The sequence below is a fragment of the Nannobrachium achirus genome, assembly GCF_963921795.1.
Source record: "Nannobrachium achirus genome assembly, chromosome: 19".
NCBI lineage: Eukaryota > Metazoa > Chordata > Actinopteri > Myctophiformes > Myctophidae > Nannobrachium > Nannobrachium achirus.
Window position 1 is genome coordinate 31,065,510 of NC_137826.1, and position 19,339 is coordinate 31,084,848.

Sequence of the window (19,339 nt, forward strand, 5' to 3'; positions counted from 1 at the left end):
CCCTGTAGTAACTCTGAGGACCCCCTAGGGGTCCCGGACCCCCTGTTGAAGACCCTTGCTCTATAATATTAAATAATGGGGTTATTAGTCTGAAAACACAGAAGCCATTGCTAGCCTTCCATTCTTACCACCCTACCTTTGCTCTCTCAGAAGGAGCAGCATTTGGGGGACAAACATTTTGAAGACAGGAACCTGCGATTGGAGGCCCTGCCAGTACTTTCAACAGACCTGTACATCTGGCTAAATATGAAGGTTTGTATCTGCTCTCTATATCACCAGAGAATTTGAATAAAAAACATCCTTACATTTTAATTGTTTGACGTGGGTTTTACTTGAGTCGTTAACTCAAGTTAAATACGATTCAATAACATGCCTACTTTTGTTTTTAGAGTAATAATTCGGTGAATATGAATGAAATCCCCAGTTTTAACAGCTTGAAGACTGACACGTCATCTTGTAGTTTCATCCAAATGTTTCCTCTTGGAACAACAAAGTCAATCTGGAGTCTAAATGTCAGTGCAAGGGTTGTGTGCTGTGTTATTAACCACATGGTGGCGTGGTTTTAAACGTCTGTTGTGCTGTGTTCAGGATTGGGAGCGGTTACACGCTGCGTCAAGGGACCTGCGTGCCTACTGGGAGGTCCTGGAGCAGAAGAGACGACAGCTGGAGAGAGAAGACAGACTCAGTCGTCTCACGTCTCAGCGTGGCAGGCACAGGTCCGAGCCCACTATCACAACCAGCATAAAAGACATTGAGTTAGACCTGATGGACCTCATGGTGCAAGTCAACAGTCAGGTACCGTTTAGATTTTATTCGATTTTTATTTGTGGGGGTTAAGTGTCATGCTAAGAGACACTTCGACTGGGCCTAGGGAGGTAACCTTTGGATTAACATACAGCCTCTTAACCCACTAAGCTAGGGCTGTAACCGAACACTGATATGCCATGCAGATAAGCGTGCATGTTTCCATGCACGTTTACTTATAGTATGTCAACATAGCACCCATTGTTTTGTGCCCTTATTTTGCTGACTCCAGGACAGTATAAGCGCGTGGGGGGAGTTGTAATTTTTACCTCATCCTACAAAGTATGAATTAGGTCTATGTTGAGATGAGGACAGTGTGCTGATGTTTGTTTTATTTCACTCTGCAGCTGAAGCACGTGAACAAGCCAACGAGCCAACTGTTTCCCACGGTGCCAACAGCCCCAAGTGGCCGTTCCTCGAGCCGACAGCTCCCGGCCCAGACACTGTGGGACAGCCGCCGGGAGGGCTATGTCATTCTGAGGGACTTAAACCTCTACCTCACCAAGATGGCCAGGGACTTCCTCCTGTTGGCCTCCAAACACAGGAACACCCGCAACTAAAAACTCACTGGACACTAGGACCAATGCACAGTAAAACCCACACTGTTAATTTTACTCTTGCCCCACTTAGACCCTTAAGGGTCCATACGGGTTCAGAGTTAATTTAACAGAATATTGGGATCTTATTGTGCACGCACATAAGCAGATTCAACCATGAATTAATTGGGGAAATCTTGCTATTTCTACGTCCCATTATTTTGACTACGGACATCGGCAGGTTAGCTACTCACCAGCGTCAGAGTTACTGAGGTTAGGGTTATGGGTTGGGTTAGGTTTAGGCAGAGGTTAACATTCACAAGTGTCGTCAGGTTAGCATTTCACCAGGTTAACATTCACCCGTGTCTAAATAATGGGACGTAGAACAATGTTATGTTGAAATATCGACACGCTCCCTTAATTTACATACTACTGGTAGAATATAACACAGCAGTTACTGTACATACAGTACAGTGAGATAACAGCATGCTATAAACCAGCAGGTTTGTTGTATTTAAAGCCAAACACCTTGTCTTTACCAGTGTTGCCCACATTTCACATGGTCTGTGGGGTTTTCATTGTAGTGAGATTTTGTATTTTAATTTTATCTGACAATCACCTTCTGGGTATTTCCCGGAGTTTCTATCTCTTCTTTTAATGTAACAGAAACAATATGCTACTAGACCCAGGAAAATACTTTGCAACATCCCCTTTCAACCAGGCCTAAAACTACTGGACTTTCCAAAGATACTGTACATATATACACGTATACTATTTATTTATTCATTTATTTATTTATGTATTTATTTATTTATTTATTACAAGTATGTGCTGTTCATTTCAAAGTGCTCAATGTTCGTTTTTGTTATACAGAGATATTTTATGATACAGAAATTGTTTTATATGTCATTGCATGGAAATATACTTGCATTCATTATTAAATATGAAGTGTGAGATTTGGAATTGTGCGATTCTCTGTAGTGATTTCTTGTTTATGTTGGCTAAGAATTGCAGTACAGAAAAGGATCTTGAATGAGTGTTGAAGTAGTGAATCTTCTTGTCGTTCAGTGCTGTTCAATAGACTGCGTTTGTTTGTGCTTTGATACTATCTTATGGAGAAAAAGAAATAACACTTCTGAGCTGCATACATCTGGTTAGTCAAAGCTTCAGTGGTTCCCAGAAAGACACTTCGTCATTTGCAGGTCCAGCGATCATGTGTTGCAGAGCGGGGGGGCAGTCTGCAAAGTCATTGGACACTGTCAGATTGCAGAAACCCAAGTAGAAGCTTAATATGCTGACATAACTCATGATGCATATTGTAGCGATCTACACTATTCGTTGTCACTACACGTTGTCGGGTGGAAACCTTGTATGTCCAAAACCTTCCTATTTTGTTATAATTTAAAAAATCACACCCGTGTGAAGTGGAGCTGTGTGTGTGTGTGTGTGTGTGTGTGTGTGTGTGTGTGTGTGTGTGTGTGTGTGTGTGTGTAGATCATGTGTACCGATTTTTGTGACATTTGAAGAAAATATGTAGGAAAAGGAGCAAAAAGTGTGTTTTGGAGAAAATTCAAGATGGCGGAAAATCTATCCTGGCGCAAATGGGCGTGGCCTATATGGGGAGATGCGTCTTGAGCCAAGGAATCCAGGGAAAAAAGAATTTTAATTTTCCGATCTACGGTTCAAGAGTTACGGGGCAAAACGTAAAGTGGGCCGTTATAGCGCCACCATGAGGCCGAGTGATGTAATTATTTTTCGATTCATTCTTAAAATCATTATGAATCTCCTCTCCGAGGTTTGAAACTGTAGCTCCTATGGTTTACGAGAGAAAAATACTTGAAAGTGATTTCTTGCATTGTCCCATTATAAGTCAATGGGGACAATTAAGCGTCGTTTTTTGCCGATTACGTCGGCATGGTAAGGCGGATCGGAACGAAAGGTAATAGAACACCATTCCCGGCCGAGCCGCACATTTTGATGTATATATTGCGCGAGTGGCGTAAATGGTGCGGCACTAGTTACGCGCCGAAGTCAGGCTACATACACACAGACACACAGACAGACAGACAGACAGACACACACACACACACACACACACAGACCCACACAGCCATGTATAGGGAGCTGCACACAGCTCCAAAAACGATTTAAAACTAGTGAAGATAGCCGATCTAGTTGTGTGCTTTGCGATTGTCTTTCTGCTTCGTGACTGTTTTGTGCTACAAGCTTGTATGATGAAGCTGGGCTTTACTTTATGAAAATGTGAAAATTGGAAATGTGAGGTTTCTGCCCGACAGTGGCGATATTCAGTGAACAAACTTCTCTTCTCCTCTCTAGCTGTAACTCCTACAGTTCATCCCCTTCCGTTGCATCATCACATCAAAACAGTCAATCCCAGACTCACCACTAGCAGATGTCCTTTTTTGCCTTTGGCCACCTTCAACTCGGGGCCTCCGATGAAATCAACGATCCCCTGCTTGCCTCGAGCCACAGCAAACGTAATACTGTAGACCAAAACCAGAAGAGAAAAAGGGAGCTGTGAGTTAAAAAATGATAATTACATAAAAAATATAATAATAATTAAGGCTGGGACTTTAACTGATTAATTGCGATTAATTAATTACAGAAAATTAACGCGATTAAAAAAATTAACGCATTTTAATCGCACTTAGTTTTTGCACCACAGAACCTTCAGTTTCGGGCATACCGATCAAAATGCTTCTCAGGTCAAATATCGATGTGCGATTAAAATGCGATTAATTGCGATTAATTAATCACAGAGCCTGTAATTAATTAGATTAAAAATTTTAATCGCATCCCAGCCCTAATAATAATATAATTTAGCAAACAAATCTTAAAAGGGATTTGGCTCCAAATTACACAGACAATGAAACAAGCATCACAATACACAACAGAAACATTAAAACATGGATGACACTAAAAGACACTATTAAGACATGCTGTATTCCACACTTCAGTGCGTCTCATTTAAAACTGAGGTTCAGGCTGGGATACAATATTTTAAAAGTGTGCTTTCCTGTGGGACCTTGTACTTTCTACCTAGTGGCAGCTGTTTAAGAGCCCTGGAGTGTGTGACTTTTGTTCACATCCTGTCTGACTGCTTGGAGGTAGAGGTCTGACTGCGAGTAGCATCTGTGTACTCCAAGGGATTTTGCTTGCTTTACTGTCCTGGACAGCTTTGTTTTGCTTTTCAAATTAAACACAATGTTATGAATAAGCACACTCTCAATTGGTGCCTTGTTAACTTGGGAGAGTGCCTAGCTTCGCGTGTCACAACGCCTGAGAAATTGTCTGTGTTGCACTCTTTTGTAGGCATAGTTTGCATAGAAAGACAGGTTCACCCACCTGCCCGGGCTGATGTTGACATGGTTGACCTTACCGGCCATCATGACTAGCTTTGTCACCACTTCAATGACATGTTCACACTGGAGCACCACGTCACCCTGGTGGGAGAAATAGGGGGAGGGAGGGGGTTTTAGACCACGTGGATGGACGCATGCTTGCAGTATGCAGCAGTGGGGTGCATAATCTTGTGACCCGGTGTGACCTACCTTCTGTTTGTTGTCCTCGTTGGGTATGTGCAGGACGAATATGCCATCAGTACGAGAACTCACAGAGATACCTGTGAAAACAGAAGAGTTGCCATGGTCCACCTGCAATCAACATGTCATGCTTGGTCCTATATCATCAGAGTCAGTCACTAGAAGGAACTAATGTTCTCCCTAAATCACTGGTTCTCAAAAGGGGTCCCCAGCTAAATAAGTTACTATTGCATCAGAATCAGTTAAATCACTTTAACTCTATATACGTACGTACATTGAAATAGTTTTAAATTAGCAGATCTACAAGCTTGTGCCACATTTTTGAAACATTTTAGCAATATAAATCTTGCATGGAGGTCCCCTGGCACAAAATATTTTCAAATGGGGGTCTGCTGCCAAGTACAGTACATATTCATTTTTGGGGTTAACAAGAAAATGTTTGAGAACCAGTGGCTTATATGACTCAAACAAGCCATTTTATGCGCTCCTGGTTTATACTATGACACATGTAATATACTCAGACCCTCACTTCTCAGTGTCATGTAGTCGATCCTCTGCTTAATCTTGGTCCTATCCACCAACGCAGCGAACGAGGCCGTGAGGAGGAGCTGACGAGGGCGTGGCTTGAAACCCCTCCTGTCATACTTTGTGACCAAAACGCCATACTGCAGAGAGGAGAGACAATGATGACATACAGTACAACAGTGATTTGCTGACTGTCTGTTTCAGTTTTGCTTTTTCATGCAGGGTAGTGTGGTTATGATCATTTGAACCCCACCTGGACCTTTTCTTTGCCAAGAGTCTGAACGGCTTTGAGGTTGATCTGTTCACTTTCTAGATACAGAAGAGAAACCATTGGTTATGTCTGTGCATGACTTGCTTCTTGATACACCTGCTGTAGAGCAGAGGCTGAGTGTGTGTCATATGAGTGTGAACGTGCTTATATGGGCAGTGAGCACGTGTGAATGCCTACCAAGCCTGGTGCCCAAAAACAGCTTGGCAACGCTCTGAGGGTAACTTTCTTTCTGCTCCTTGAAGATCTCACTTGCTACAACCTTCTGCTCTAACTGGAAGGAAGAGACACATTGAATCCAAGGTTAAAACAAAAGGACTCAGGAGTTCACAGCTGTATTAAACAAGAACAAAATATAGGAACACATTTAAAGGACCGCTTCACCCATTTTCAACCTTCTTCAACCTCCTCCTCATATATTTGGCCCTTAATACTGCTCATTCTAAGATGGCACAATGTAGGTCTACACCACTGGTTCCCAAAAACCGGGTCACACACAAAAGATACACTATCAATAATGAACAATAGTATACCATACAACAGTATACACTGTCAACAAAGCTAGCATTATGCAGGACAAACAAATCATAAGAATACACACAGTAAACATGTCAGATAGTGTCCTAACAGTAATGAACTGTTGTTACTTCAGAGATAATAAGTCTATTGGCCGAGCAGAGCTCAGTAAAAGGTAGAATCCTGAGAAGGAAGTGGTTGGGTTGTGTTGGCAAAACTGACACAGTTTTCTGGCCACACACATTTTATGAATTTTTTGTTTCATACATTTTGTTCTTAATTATGTGAGTAAACAGAAAATGTGGCATTTCATAATGAGCACTTGTGAGTTACCAAATATATTGTCAGTGTCGGGCAGAAACCTTGTATCTCCAAGTTTTTTTTTTTTTTTAATGTTTTTTCGTAAAGTAGGCCTAAAGCTCTGCTTCATCATGCAAAACTGTCGCACAAAACTAATGAAAATAGCAGATCTACAAGCACACAACGCCTCATGGTGCGAGGCGTTATGTGCTTGTAGATCAGCTATTTTCACTAGTTTTAAAATTATAAATACAAAGCGAACGGTTTTGGACATACAAGGTTTCCACCCGAAAACAACAATATGAAGGTAGGTTGAAAATGGGTGAAGTGGTCCTTTAGGTTTGTTATGGATGAGATCAGAGCATCGGTGGTCCAACCTGCTTTCTCCACTCTGGCTGGATCCTCTTGCAGTACTTCAATACCATGTTCTTCATGTTCAACCTCCAAAGGTGCTCAGACGCCTGTACAAGTACATCCTCACTGGGTTATTTTATTCTATTAATTGTTAAATTAGTTATGATGACTGAAGGAGCGATGATAACACGTGGGTCAGCAAAGCTTATGTCATTTGTTTCATATTAATAATTAAATAATTTTCGAGCAAATATATTTGGACTAAATATGAAATATATTATCAAAAATCTACATTGTCTGTACCTCAGTGACAGAAGGAGGGGGCGTGGGCCAGCTTTTGTCCAGCACACTGTTGGGCAGTGTTTTGCGCAAGTTCTTGAGGAAGGAGAAACGTACATGGTCCAGGAAGTAATCATTTTCTGAACAGTACTCCTGGTGACGATAGATGAAGCCTTTTATGAACCTGAGAAATGGTGAACGGAGAATGGTGAACGAAATGTAAAATTATATATAAAAAAAAAAAGATGCACAAACGCACACATACAGTACACACACACTAACAAAGTAATATAGGCCAGCACCTGCGTATTAAGTCTGCCGCCTCTCTGCGCCTCTTGGCTCTTCTACGTGCTCTGGTCCCTCGCCACGCGGATTGGATCACTATCACTACCATATGCACATGAACACAGCAGTTCAACAAACATTCACCATCATCACACTAGAACAGGGGTCTTCAACGTTTTTAGGCCAAGGACCCCTTAGCTGAGAGAGAGAGGAAGCAGGCACCCCCTCTACATATTGCCCTCTACATATTGTATAAATGTGTGATGGAGATTTTCATCGATTTCATAGATCGATTCATAGACTTGTTTGACAGCACTGTCATCTGTTTATGTTGGATCCTTTTTTTTTTTCAACTTAAGTCGTCGATACTTAGTAAACTTGACCTTTCACTCTGTGCTTGGTCTGCTCTTTCTTACCTCTACACCAAACCTATTTGCCCAAAATAGCTGATCTACAACCTCTCAATGCCTCGCGCTGCGAGTCTTTGAGAGCTTGTAGATCTGCTATTTTTTGCTAAAGTTCTCAGAATAGGGATGCAAGGATTCAAGTTGTTAATTTAAAAATAATTATCCTATCACACAAGGATTTGGCGCCCGCCCTGTGGTAACTCTGAGGACCCCCTATGGGTCCCGGACCCCCTGTTGAAGACCCCTGCACTATAATGTCAAAAGTTTGAGGATGTATTATAGACAACTATTTATGTACTGGACACTGACATCAACTAAATTCTCAATGGTTCATTTGTGAATTTCCTTGCATTACATTATTATGATGCAAAATCAATGATATGGACAGACAAATGGAATTTTGTGAATTGCCAAATTGCCATTATGTTATTATTTGAATGTTCTTATTTTGATAAAAAAAAAAAAAAAGCTATTAGACAAAACGAAAACTAGATCAAGTCAACCATGTGAGTTTCCCCTGACCTGCATTTCTGATGCGTTTGTACTTGGCTCTCTCTCTGTAGCCTCTCCAAGATGTCTGTAGAGTTAGAGCTGGCAATACAGAGAGAGAAAGAGAAAACGTGTTAGGTGGTTACTGGAAGTTACTACAGACAGTACTGTCATTACTTCACTTATCCAGATTATGAAATCCCCAACTCGGCAATAATCCCTTCTACAATTACTCACCAACAGCTGGTTTTTTGGCTTCTAGTGCATCTTCAGTGGCGAACAAAGTTTTGGGGAAACGGATGAAGATTTTGGACCTGCAGAAGACACGTGAGGTTATTTTTATGATACTGATTATTTTGTCGAAGGGCCTTTTCATAATTTAGATCTTGATATGATTTCCTATACAAATGCAATTATTATTATTATTTAAACTAAACTAACCATGAGTGTGAGAGACCCAATAATCTATCAGCTAACTGTGCCAGTTTTGCCAACACAACCCAACCTCAGGATTCTCAGGATTGTACCTTTTACTGAGCTCTGCTCGACCAATAGACTTATTATCTCTGAAGTAACAACAGTTCATTACTGTTAGGACACTATCTGACATGTTTACTGTGTGTATTCTTATGATTTGTTTTGTCACTGCATAATGCTAGCTTTGTTGATGGTGTATACTGTTGTATCCTATTGTTCATTATTGATAGTGTATCTTTTGTGTGTGATGTTTCTAACCTGCTGTATCTCTACAGTACCCTTGCCATGTAACTGTATCTTAATTTTATACGCTGTGCTGTCTCTGGCGACTGACTTTCCCTCACAGGACCAATAAAGGGCTCATCTCATCTTATCTTACCTGCCCAGTTTGTACTCTTCTGGTTTGTAGCCTAGGTGTTGGACCAGTGTGGAAACACCGTCTGCCAGAATGCCATTCCAATTGGGCCACGTCTCAGGACACAGCGGTTTGTACCTAAACAGATGGATAGCTTTACAACAAAGCTCTCAAAATAAACTCATTAGGAAAGCGTTCTCCACATACTCCTCTGTTCCCTGATCATTTCAATCTGGTAGGGTGGCTTCCGGTTGATGATGACCAAAAAAGACTTTTTTTTGTACACAGAATTACAAACGACACTGTCCCCTGGAGGTACTTGACCACTTGAACCCTATATTCTTAGCTGACCATGTTCTGTAATCTGTACTTTGTCCGTCTCACTCATAGAAATGATTTCACGAGGAAGGTAAAGAGTAGAGGGAATGTTAAAAGGTGATTTATTTTTCATAAATGTTAATGTGTATTTTAAATGAGCAAATCAATCAAAAGCAGCGTTTGTTCTGTCATTAAAATTATTGGTGTTAATTCAACTCCTATTAGTGTATAAATTAACACGAGAATTTAGGAAGTTAGGCAGACAGTCGGTCATTCAGCCACGTGATAAATGAGTCACCTCTGTAGGAAGGCTTCAAAACGGCGTCTGTAGGCAAAGCCAGCTCGTCTGACCCTGAGATTCTCCATCAGGCCCAGGTACTTCACTTGGTGTCTGACCAGAACCTCATCAAACCGCCCTGCAGGGACAGACATTATACAACATTTATAACCCCAAATCCATATCAAAACTCTCAGTGTTCATTACGAAAAAGAAGGACAGCCCCTCATCGACACCCATAAGGCCATGAAGCCACAAAAGACCCATAAGGGCATGAGAAACAAGAAGCAGTAACAAAAAACTAACAAAGAAGGATTAGTGGCCCTATGAATGAAAGTTGTTTCAAGTTATCTCAAGTTATTTTGGAGAGAGGGCGAGATCATTTAGCGACCTACAACCGGGTCGCAACGTGGTCGGTAGTTTTCAGCGACCGGGTCGCTAAAACGACCGACTGGGACGCTAAAACACCGACCGGGACGCTAAAACCACCGACCGGGACGGACGCTAAAACCACCGACCGGGTCGCTAAATCGACCGACCGGGTCGCTAAATCGACCGACCGGGACGCTAAAACCACCGACCGGGTCGCTAAATCCACCGACCGGGACGCTAAATCCACCGACCGGGACGCTAAATCCACCGACCGGGTAGGTAAATCCACCGACCGGTGGTCGCTTATCCACCGACCACCGGGCTACTAACCCTAACCCTAACCCTAACCCTAAACCTAACCTCAGTAACCTTACCTCAGTAGGCTAACCTGCCAACGCAACCTCCCGACCGGGTCGCTAAATCACCGACCGCGCCGCTAAAGCGAGCGACCGGGTCGCTAAATCGACCGACTGGGGCGCAAAATCTTCCGACCGGGTCACTAGATGTACCAACCGGGTCGCTAAATCTACCGACCTAAAACTGCAGGCAGGTCGGTAGATTTAGCGACAGGGTCGGTCGATTTAGTGGCGCGGTCGGTGATTTATCGACCCGGTCGCTCGATTTAGCGACCCGGTCGCTCGATTTAGCGACCCGGTCGCTGAAAACTACCGACCACGTTGCGACCCGGTTGTAGGTCGCTAAATGATCTCGCTCTTACTGTTATTTTGTTCACTGACAGATAGACAGATAGACAGACAGACAGACAGAGGTGATTACAGTGATTAGTGCGTCATGCACTGCAGTGGGCAGGGTCAATATTAATGAGTGTCTACTGCATGTACCTGACTGCTTGGCATCGTTTGGTTTGATGCAGCGCACGTAGGATGGCTCTTTGGACATGAGTATCTCCATCAGTTTGTTCAGACTGTTCTTAAACTGAGTGGCGGCCTGTAACAGACAGGGCAGGGCGCACATGACATTAGGATCACGTGTGTGTACAGTATGTAGGTACAGTATGAGTGGGTGTGCACGTGGGCGTTAAGAGGAAGGATACACAGATGGAAAGAGAAATAGTGCATGTGCATGTGTGCGCGCACGTGTGTGTGTGTGTGTGTGTGTGTGTGTGTGTGTGTGTGTGTGTGTGTGTGTGTGTGTGTGTGTGTGTGAGAAAGGGAGAGAGTCACCATTTCAGGACGTTTCTGGTCGTTCACTTCCTCTCTGTGGAAGCACTGACTAAGGATCTGGTTGTTTGACTGGCACATGACCTGGATAGGAAACCACAAACCCACACAAACACATGTTAACAGAGCAAATAGCTCTCTTCCTTCCCACACAAGGGGAGGTACAGTAGGCCCTACAGTAGCAGCAAACAGACACAATGGACCAGAATGGAAATAAGTTCTGGAGCTTTATCGTGTTTTAGTTACACACAGATATATATAGAGATTTTTGGTCAACAACAACTACTCTAGTCCTTGCCCGTTCGAAGATATATGCTCCGAATTATGTGCAGTTTGGGTTATGGGGTGTGCACACACTGCACAGTATATGAGGGAATTGAATGTAGGAGTCTCAGAAGTAATGATGGAGAACCCAGACGTATCAGCGATGTCGTCTCCAAATTTGGTCACTGTTTCAGCATGCGGCTGTTACCATGGTGGAGACGCATGCGCAGTACAGGCGGCGGTATCAGTGATGTCAGTTATCTCCAAATTTGGGCACTGTTTAGTATCAGTGATGTTAGCATGCATGTATATCAGACAGACATCGGACAGCCAGACATTCGTCATATAAGTAGGATGTCAATCCAGATAAAAAAATTAAAAGGAACGTTCCAAAGTCACGGTGAGTGTAAACGTTTGCTGTGTACTGGACTTTCTCTTTCACAACCCTCACCTCTTTCAGGTTCCTGTTGAGCATATCGTTGTTCTTGTCCAGAAATCCTACCAAGAGAGGAATAAAACAATTAGCGTGACACTGAGGAATCGGCAAGAGTCATTACTTCGCGTAATGGTTTGCAGTATGCTTGTCGGCAGCCTTTCATCTGGAAATATACTGAGTGCGAGGTTGGGGAATGGATAGTGAGGTGGATAGTGAGTTGGATAGTAACGTCTAGCTCACCGCTGACATTGTAGTTGACCTCTCCAGCATAGTGCAGTAGCCTAAACTCCTCTCTGCTCATTACCCGACGTGTCTTTCCATTCGCCAACTTGTGACTGAAACACACACACGTCACACACAAATGCATATCGTCGTTGTCGGGTGGAAACCTTGTATGTCCAAAATCGTTCGTTTTGTATTTATCATTTTTAAAATTATTTAAACTAGTGAAAACAGCCGATCTACAAGCACACAACGCCTCGCACCGTGAGGCGTTGTGTGCTTGTAGATCAGCTGCTTTCACTACTTTTGTGGGATGGTATCATATGATGAAGTAGTGCTTTACTTTCGTCACTCACGTGACGAAATGGGCATGACCCCCCAGAGTGTCCTCCAACTTCTCCAAGAACGAGATGTCACAGGCCTCCCCAGGTCTAAGGCACTCGTCATCCTGAAAGCCACAACCACGGTATTTACCTTTCCCTGCACACTGACAGAGGAGATTATGTAGGAATGCATGCACAAGGAGCTGTCATTCGTACCAGAATGGAAATGATTCCCTTGTGCTTCTCTTCTATCAGGTCGCAAATTATCTTGTTGTCGAAGTACTGCACCGTTTCCCACTGGAATGCAGACAGAGGTGAGTATGAAAAGAGTAGTCCTGCGTTAGTATGGGAAATACCTTGCGCCCGCTCCTCGCACGCAGCACCCTCTCGCAGGTGCGTCACAAGAGGGGGGGGGGGGGGTTACTAGGGCCCAAGGTGGAGGGGCCTTAATTATTTTATATTTTAGGTATTGAATAAATAGCAGATATACAAGCTCAAGCTGCGAGCTTGTAGATCTGCTATTTTTGAAAAGTCTTGAAAATGCGTGCAAATCTTTGAATACGGTATATGTGTATTAACGGAGGTGATCCGAACCTCCCCACCCGGCTTCGAACCCGGGTCTCCCACGTGAAAGTCCAATATCTTAACCATTACTCCAAAGGGATATCCCTATGGAACGAGGGCAGATACTAGACTTTTGAGGCTTCAGCCTGGGGCTGCGACTCTCTCTGCCACACTCAACCCCCTTTGACCTCCTCCTACGGGGAAGTCCGGATCCGGGTCACGGCACCAATGTAACGGAGGTGATCCGAAACTCCCCACCCAGCTTCGAACCCGGGTCTCCCACGTGAAAGTCCAATATCTTAACCATTACTCCAAAGGGATATCCCTATGGAACGAGGGCAGATACTAGACTTTTGAGGCTTCAGGCTGGGGCTGCGACTCTCTCCGCCACATATGTATTTTTTAAGGGAACATTTGTAACTCAAATTTGCTTCTGGTGGGTCCCTACATGAAAAGGTTAGAGCACCACTGACATAGAAACATAGGATTTTCAAAAAACCTAGACGGATTTGAAATATTCAAAGACTTGCACAAAATTTCCAGATTTTTCAAAAATAACAGATCTACAAGCTTGCAGTGCCGCGCTGTGAGCTTGTATATCTGCTATTTTTCAATAGTTAAAGCACAAAATAATGCGTAACAATGTGTTCCCAGACTAAATGGGTTAAAGGTATATTCAGTGATTGTATTTCATTAAAATAAAAATATAATTGGTACATTTTCCATTCATTCTCCTCACTAGAATGTGTGCTGACCATATAAGGACTTCCACCATGGCCCGTGTGTGCGAGCATAGCTAGATTCGGTTTTCAGAGGTTGCCAGCCAGTCCTCGACCAATCAGGGTAGAGTATGGCCGTACAGTGCCGGTTCTAGGACTCAGGTGGCCCTATGCAAGATTATTATAATCTGCAGCAACAGATCAAAATTTTCTTTTTGGAGGCATATTGACTTGCTCATGAATCAAGGCAGCCAGGCCTAGAATGAATTTGGGGATTATGGGGAAGGAGGAAGGGGGAGGGCATAGAATAATAACGCTAGTTTTTGGATAGGGGATATATGACATATAATGTAACAATATGTTTAAAAAAAAACGTCTTCCTGTGATGTGGCCCCCGCTTTGGTTGTGGCCCTAAGCGACCGCTTATATTGCTTATGCCAGGAACCGGCCCTGTGGCCGTAGTTATGTTATGATGTTTAGTTATGATGGTCAAAATAAAAGTTTTGAGAACCACAGTCGCTCTGAATTAAGAACGTCTGCTAAATGCCTAGATTGTAAACTACCGAACTCATAAAATGCCAGTCTCGTAGTAAATCAGTATCATATATATATCCTGAAGCTGGAGACGTAGGCCTACCGATATTCAGTGATTGGGTCTAATGATCAAAACGAGAATATTATAATGGTGTAAAAAATCTATAAAATACTAAACATTTAATGGCCAGAAAGATGACCACCGGCCACTTTCATTATCACTGAATACACCTTTAAACCATTGGGTTAATCCCCCTATAAAGAACATTCATGGGGGGCCCGCAGTGAATCCTTGTACCCAGGGCCCAGAATTTGGTGCGACACCTCTGCCCTCTTGTGCAACACATGCCGTTTGACCAACAGCCACCCAACTCACTGCTATGCCCTCTGTCTCGTACTCCTCCTGCTCAGACTTGAGGGTGAGCTCAATGAAGAGCTGCTGCAGCTTCTCGTTGCAGTAATTGATGCAGAACTGCTCAAAGCTGTGCAGAGAAAGAGAAGGGAAAAGCATGGAGCCATGATGATCACAATAAAACCAAGAGGCGGAAAAGCATAAAGGACCAGCGTTTTGGGTTGTTTAATCCATCGACTACAAATCATGTACGGTATACGTCATTGTGGAAGGTTTTGCACACCTTCCAGGATGCCACAAGGTACCACTAATTTCGGTATGGGATCAAATTCAACTTGCAGAGAATTGAGTATTCATCATTATTCAACACAATGAACTTTGTTACAATACATACATCATTATGGTTTGTAGTAACTGGGCTAAACACGCTAAATCACTGGCATAGTCCTATAAAATCAAAAATGAAATGAGCGGTGCCTTTGAGTAGTTAATTTCATTAAGATATTTTGAATTCTTGTGTTGTCCATTAATTTCAAGGCTGCTCAACAGCACCACTTGGTCAACCAGCGGTATTGCAGCTGTTGAGGCTGTCCTCATACACCGTCCGCATACATACATACAGGACAAACACACTCAAGTCAAGTGTTGGAGCGCTGAGGCACCGCTATTGCTGACTGGGAACAACTCAATATCTTTTCTGCACCCTATAGCTGGAAACCCCTCATTTCCACCGTCCTAACTTGATGACAGGTTTTTACAGGAAAGACTTGGGAGGAAACATTTGCCTCATTTGCTCAGTTGTAGGAAAAATATGAACTCCCTAGGCTAGGAGTAATTATTTTAGGTTTCTACAGGTTAGGAAGGAAGCACATTCGTAATCTTTCTCCTTCTTTTGAGAGAGCATAACCTTCACCCTTAGGTTCCTTATATAAAAAATATAGAACCAGCCAAGAAAGTGTCAAATTTGTATGAGTCATTACAAGCTGTAAATCCCCCTACTACTGTACATCAGTATCTTTTTCTTTTTATCTTTTTCATACTTCTCTGTAACTTTGTAAATAACCTTATACTGCTGTGCTGCCTCTGGGCAACAAATTTTCCCCCTTGGGATAATAAAGGTATCTATCTATCTATCTATCTATCTATCTTAAATAAATAAAAACAGGCTGACTAATGAAGTGGGGAGAGAAGAAAGAAAGCAAAAGGACACAACACACCTGTTATGCTGGAGGACCTCAAAGCCGTAGATATCCAGGAGACCTATGACTGATGAGCCTTTACTGCTGTGGCAGACTTCATCCTGCTTAATGTAAATATACCACATGATCACACAAATCAAACAAACATGGAATCTCCACTGTTTGTTTCTGTGCCATTGTCAGAACCGTAAGTGTACCTGAAGAGCAAGTGACTTGTTGATCTTCTCCACCAGCCAGGTGAAAGTTCGTCCGTACACAGCCTTGGCTAAGGCATCGCGAGCTGACCCTGCCTGGTCAAAGTTTAGTGGGCTGATCATCTGTATCACACAAAAAAAAACATTCCAAATGCGGTTTAGACAGAACATCACACAATGTACTGTACATGAAGCAACAGATAACTCCACAGAGATCCTCACTTCCTCTCCTTTGGCGATGAGTTTCTTGTGAGTTAGTGCCTCCCTGAGGGCCGAGCCATCAACACCCAGCAGCTGGAATACAACGACATCAACACATCTGCTGTCAGTGTTGCATTTTGGAGAGCATGTGTGCATGAGAGTACATTTAAATACCAGCGGGACAGTTCCCACCTTCGAGATATAATCCATCTGTGTCTCAGTTGTGATGTCGGTTTCTCCGTCCTGCCCTTCGCCAAACTGAGTGTTTCCCAGATGCAGAACACTGGCGATGACATTCAGCAGCTCCTGAAGTCGCAGACATTCAAGACTATTATTAACCATTTCATTCTCAGAATGTTATTTAGATTTTAAACAAGAATAATAATAGGGGTAAAGACATATATAACATATCACAACTATCATTAAATATAGATTGATATAAAATATAAATACTAGTAAGACGCCTCAGGGCGACATGCAACCTAGGTCGCGCCAATTCTCGGACCAGTTACCCATATATGGAGACCCCTGGTACCCATATATGGAGATCCATGTACTGTATATGGAGATATGCTGTGAGAGCCCAAACATGCTTACTCAGTTATTCGTTATGTGAAAGTCCTATGACGTCTATGACATCTGACACCCTTTTATGCCCATACATGGAGATCCCTGTCTGTAGAACCAGCCACACAGATATATGTCGTGGCCATATATGGATTCTGTTAGTGTGGTATTTGGCCGATGTGGTCTCCATATATGGGCATTCCCATATGAAGTCCTGTTAGATATGGGCTTAATATTGATGACATCATATATATATGGGCATAAAAGGGATTCTGTTAGTGTGACATCACAGTGAAGCCAAAGCGTGATGTCAGAGCGGCAAACCCATTCTGTTAAGAGTGGCTCCCCTGACATCACAGTGACGTCAGAGCATGATGTCAGAGCAACAAACACAGTGACAGGCGTGACAGGCAGACAGAGATACATACGGACAAGCTGTGACCATTCACATAATAACATACTAATCTGTGACCTACGGTCGCAATAAAATAGTTGCAGATATGAAATATTCATAAACTGTATGGGAATGGGATTGCATCTACACTCATACGTAAAGTGATAGTACCGATGTAAGACATGGCTCAGGGCCTATTCAGCAGCCTGGCAGCCTGCCTGGCTGTGGAAAACTGTCCCCTAGTCTGTTCGTTCCAAGGTTATTATAGTTTTGCATTTTTATTATAGTTTTTATTTGTATTTCGTTCCGCTGGCGCTGTGTAGAATATGTCTATGTCAGTGGTTCTCAACCTGTGGGTCGGGACCCCCAGGTGGGGTCCACAGATGACAATTTAAGGACCTTTTTACTACCTAAAAGAAAGAAAGAAAGAAAGAAAGAAAGAAAGAAAGAACTGGTCAAACATGGGGCAAATTATCAAATTGCGTTGCGAGGTGTTGTGAGCTTGCAGATCGGCTATTTTCAATTTATTTATTATTATTTTGGGGGGTCACGGCCTGAAAAGGCCTGAAAAGGTTGAGAACCACATGGTCTATGTGACAATAAACACTTTGAACCCTGAAACAAACCCTGCATCCAGACATCCTTGCTAGCTACTGCTACTGACCTGCACTTCTTCCTCAGCGAAGCCGATAACAGGGAGGGCCTTTGTCACAGCTTTCCAATCCTTCTTGTCATTTATGGAGCTCACTCTTGGACAGTTGCCCTAATAAAGACAGTTATAGCCATGTACAGTAGTCTACAGGAAGAAACACACACACACACACACACACACACACACACACACACACACACACACACACACACACACACACACACACACACACACACACACACACACACACACACACACACACACACACACACACACACACACAAAATACTAAACACATATGCACACATGCGCGCACGCACGCACGCACGCACACACAGTGCATACCTTGACCAGGTAGTGGTACTTCTGAGGGTTTCTTTCAAGGTGTAAACGTGTTAGCAGTTCATCGTCTGCCCCTTGCAGCAGCTGGTAGAAAATGTGGAAGTTCCTCTCTCCATGGTTTTGGTGAACCACACGGGACTTCTCCAGCAGGTAGTTGAGGATGTGACCGCCCACTGGTGCCCCCTAGGGGAGGTGAGGGGCAGATGGAAGCTGTCACAGACAGTTTCAGTGTGCATCTAACTGTAACTGTTCAAAACATTCAAGCCACACCATGACTTTGTATCTGTGCATTTATATGATCCCAGATTCCAAGAGTCTATGGAGGGCCATTTACCTTAAAGTCAAACTGGACATCCATATATTTCCCAAAGCGGCTGGAGTTGTCATTCCTCAGAGTTTTGGCATTGCCGAATGCCTGTGTACCGAAAGACAGGAAATTAGAGAGAGGAAGCTGATGTAAGAGTAACAATAGAGTGATAAAATCAAATAATCAGTGGAAAGTATTTGAAATATTTGGCAACGAATAACAAGTGTTCCGACGGTAATTACTATGATTTTGGATTAATTACACAATTGCGACGTCCACCTCATGTCAGTGAGTGAGTCACCCCCGGGCGTCCGAGGCAGGCCACAAAAAGTTGTAAATAACACATTTGGTGTAACACTCACTCACATGGGTCTGAGCCGCATTGCTGATTGGCTGTGGCTTTCACGGACAGCTCAGCTGTTTAACCGAACAGTGTCTGTGTGTGTGTGTGTGTGTGTGTGTGTGTGTGTGTGTGTGTGTGTGTGTGTGTGTTATTGTTCTTGCTACATACTGAGCTCCAGAAATAGGTTTTGACCAACAGTGTGAGGACATTTTTGGAAAGTGAGGACATTTTTGCAGTCCTCACTAAATTTAGGGTTGTGTAAAGGGTTAGGGTTAGGTTTAGGGTTAGGTTTAGGGTTAGGGTTAGGGTTAGGGTTAGGGTTAGGGTTAGGTTTAGGGTTAGGTTTAGGGTTAGTGGTTAGGGTAAGGCCACAGGAATGGAAGAAAAATCAATGTAAGTCAATGGAGGTCCTCAGTATGT

The 19,339-nt window shown here is 43.1% G+C and overlaps 1 protein-coding gene across 1 annotated transcript in view; it reads right to left on the reverse strand.

The window, feature by feature from the left end:
- Nucleotides 1-2,193: 2,193 nt before the first annotated feature.
- LOC308303955 (unconventional myosin-Ic-like) overlaps nt 2,194-19,339 on the reverse strand; it is a 28,197-nt gene continuing 11,051 nt past the window's right edge. Inside the window, exons 5-32 of the mRNA XM_080748500.1 lie at nt 18,604-18,684; nt 18,273-18,452; nt 17,940-18,038; nt 16,507-16,620; nt 16,336-16,407; nt 16,117-16,236; nt 15,938-16,020; nt 14,745-14,850; nt 12,768-12,848; nt 12,585-12,676; nt 12,247-12,341; nt 12,022-12,068; nt 11,310-11,390; nt 10,968-11,073; nt 9,775-9,892; nt 9,183-9,296; nt 8,564-8,640; nt 8,360-8,428; nt 7,448-7,532; nt 7,170-7,329; nt 6,890-6,973; nt 5,877-5,970; nt 5,682-5,737; nt 5,433-5,568; nt 4,913-4,983; nt 4,707-4,804; nt 3,745-3,844; nt 2,194-2,578 (exon numbers count right to left, since the gene is read on the reverse strand). Coding sequence (XP_080604626.1) covers nt 2,552-2,578; nt 3,745-3,844; nt 4,707-4,804; nt 4,913-4,983; nt 5,433-5,568; nt 5,682-5,737; nt 5,877-5,970; nt 6,890-6,973; nt 7,170-7,329; nt 7,448-7,532; nt 8,360-8,428; nt 8,564-8,640; nt 9,183-9,296; nt 9,775-9,892; nt 10,968-11,073; nt 11,310-11,390; nt 12,022-12,068; nt 12,247-12,341; nt 12,585-12,676; nt 12,768-12,848; nt 14,745-14,850; nt 15,938-16,020; nt 16,117-16,236; nt 16,336-16,407; nt 16,507-16,620; nt 17,940-18,038; nt 18,273-18,452; nt 18,604-18,684 — 2,646 coding nt within the window. The 3' untranslated portion in view covers nt 2,194-2,551. The remainder of the gene's footprint in view (nt 2,579-3,744; nt 3,845-4,706; nt 4,805-4,912; nt 4,984-5,432; nt 5,569-5,681; nt 5,738-5,876; nt 5,971-6,889; nt 6,974-7,169; nt 7,330-7,447; nt 7,533-8,359; nt 8,429-8,563; nt 8,641-9,182; nt 9,297-9,774; nt 9,893-10,967; nt 11,074-11,309; nt 11,391-12,021; nt 12,069-12,246; nt 12,342-12,584; nt 12,677-12,767; nt 12,849-14,744; nt 14,851-15,937; nt 16,021-16,116; nt 16,237-16,335; nt 16,408-16,506; nt 16,621-17,939; nt 18,039-18,272; nt 18,453-18,603; nt 18,685-19,339) is intronic.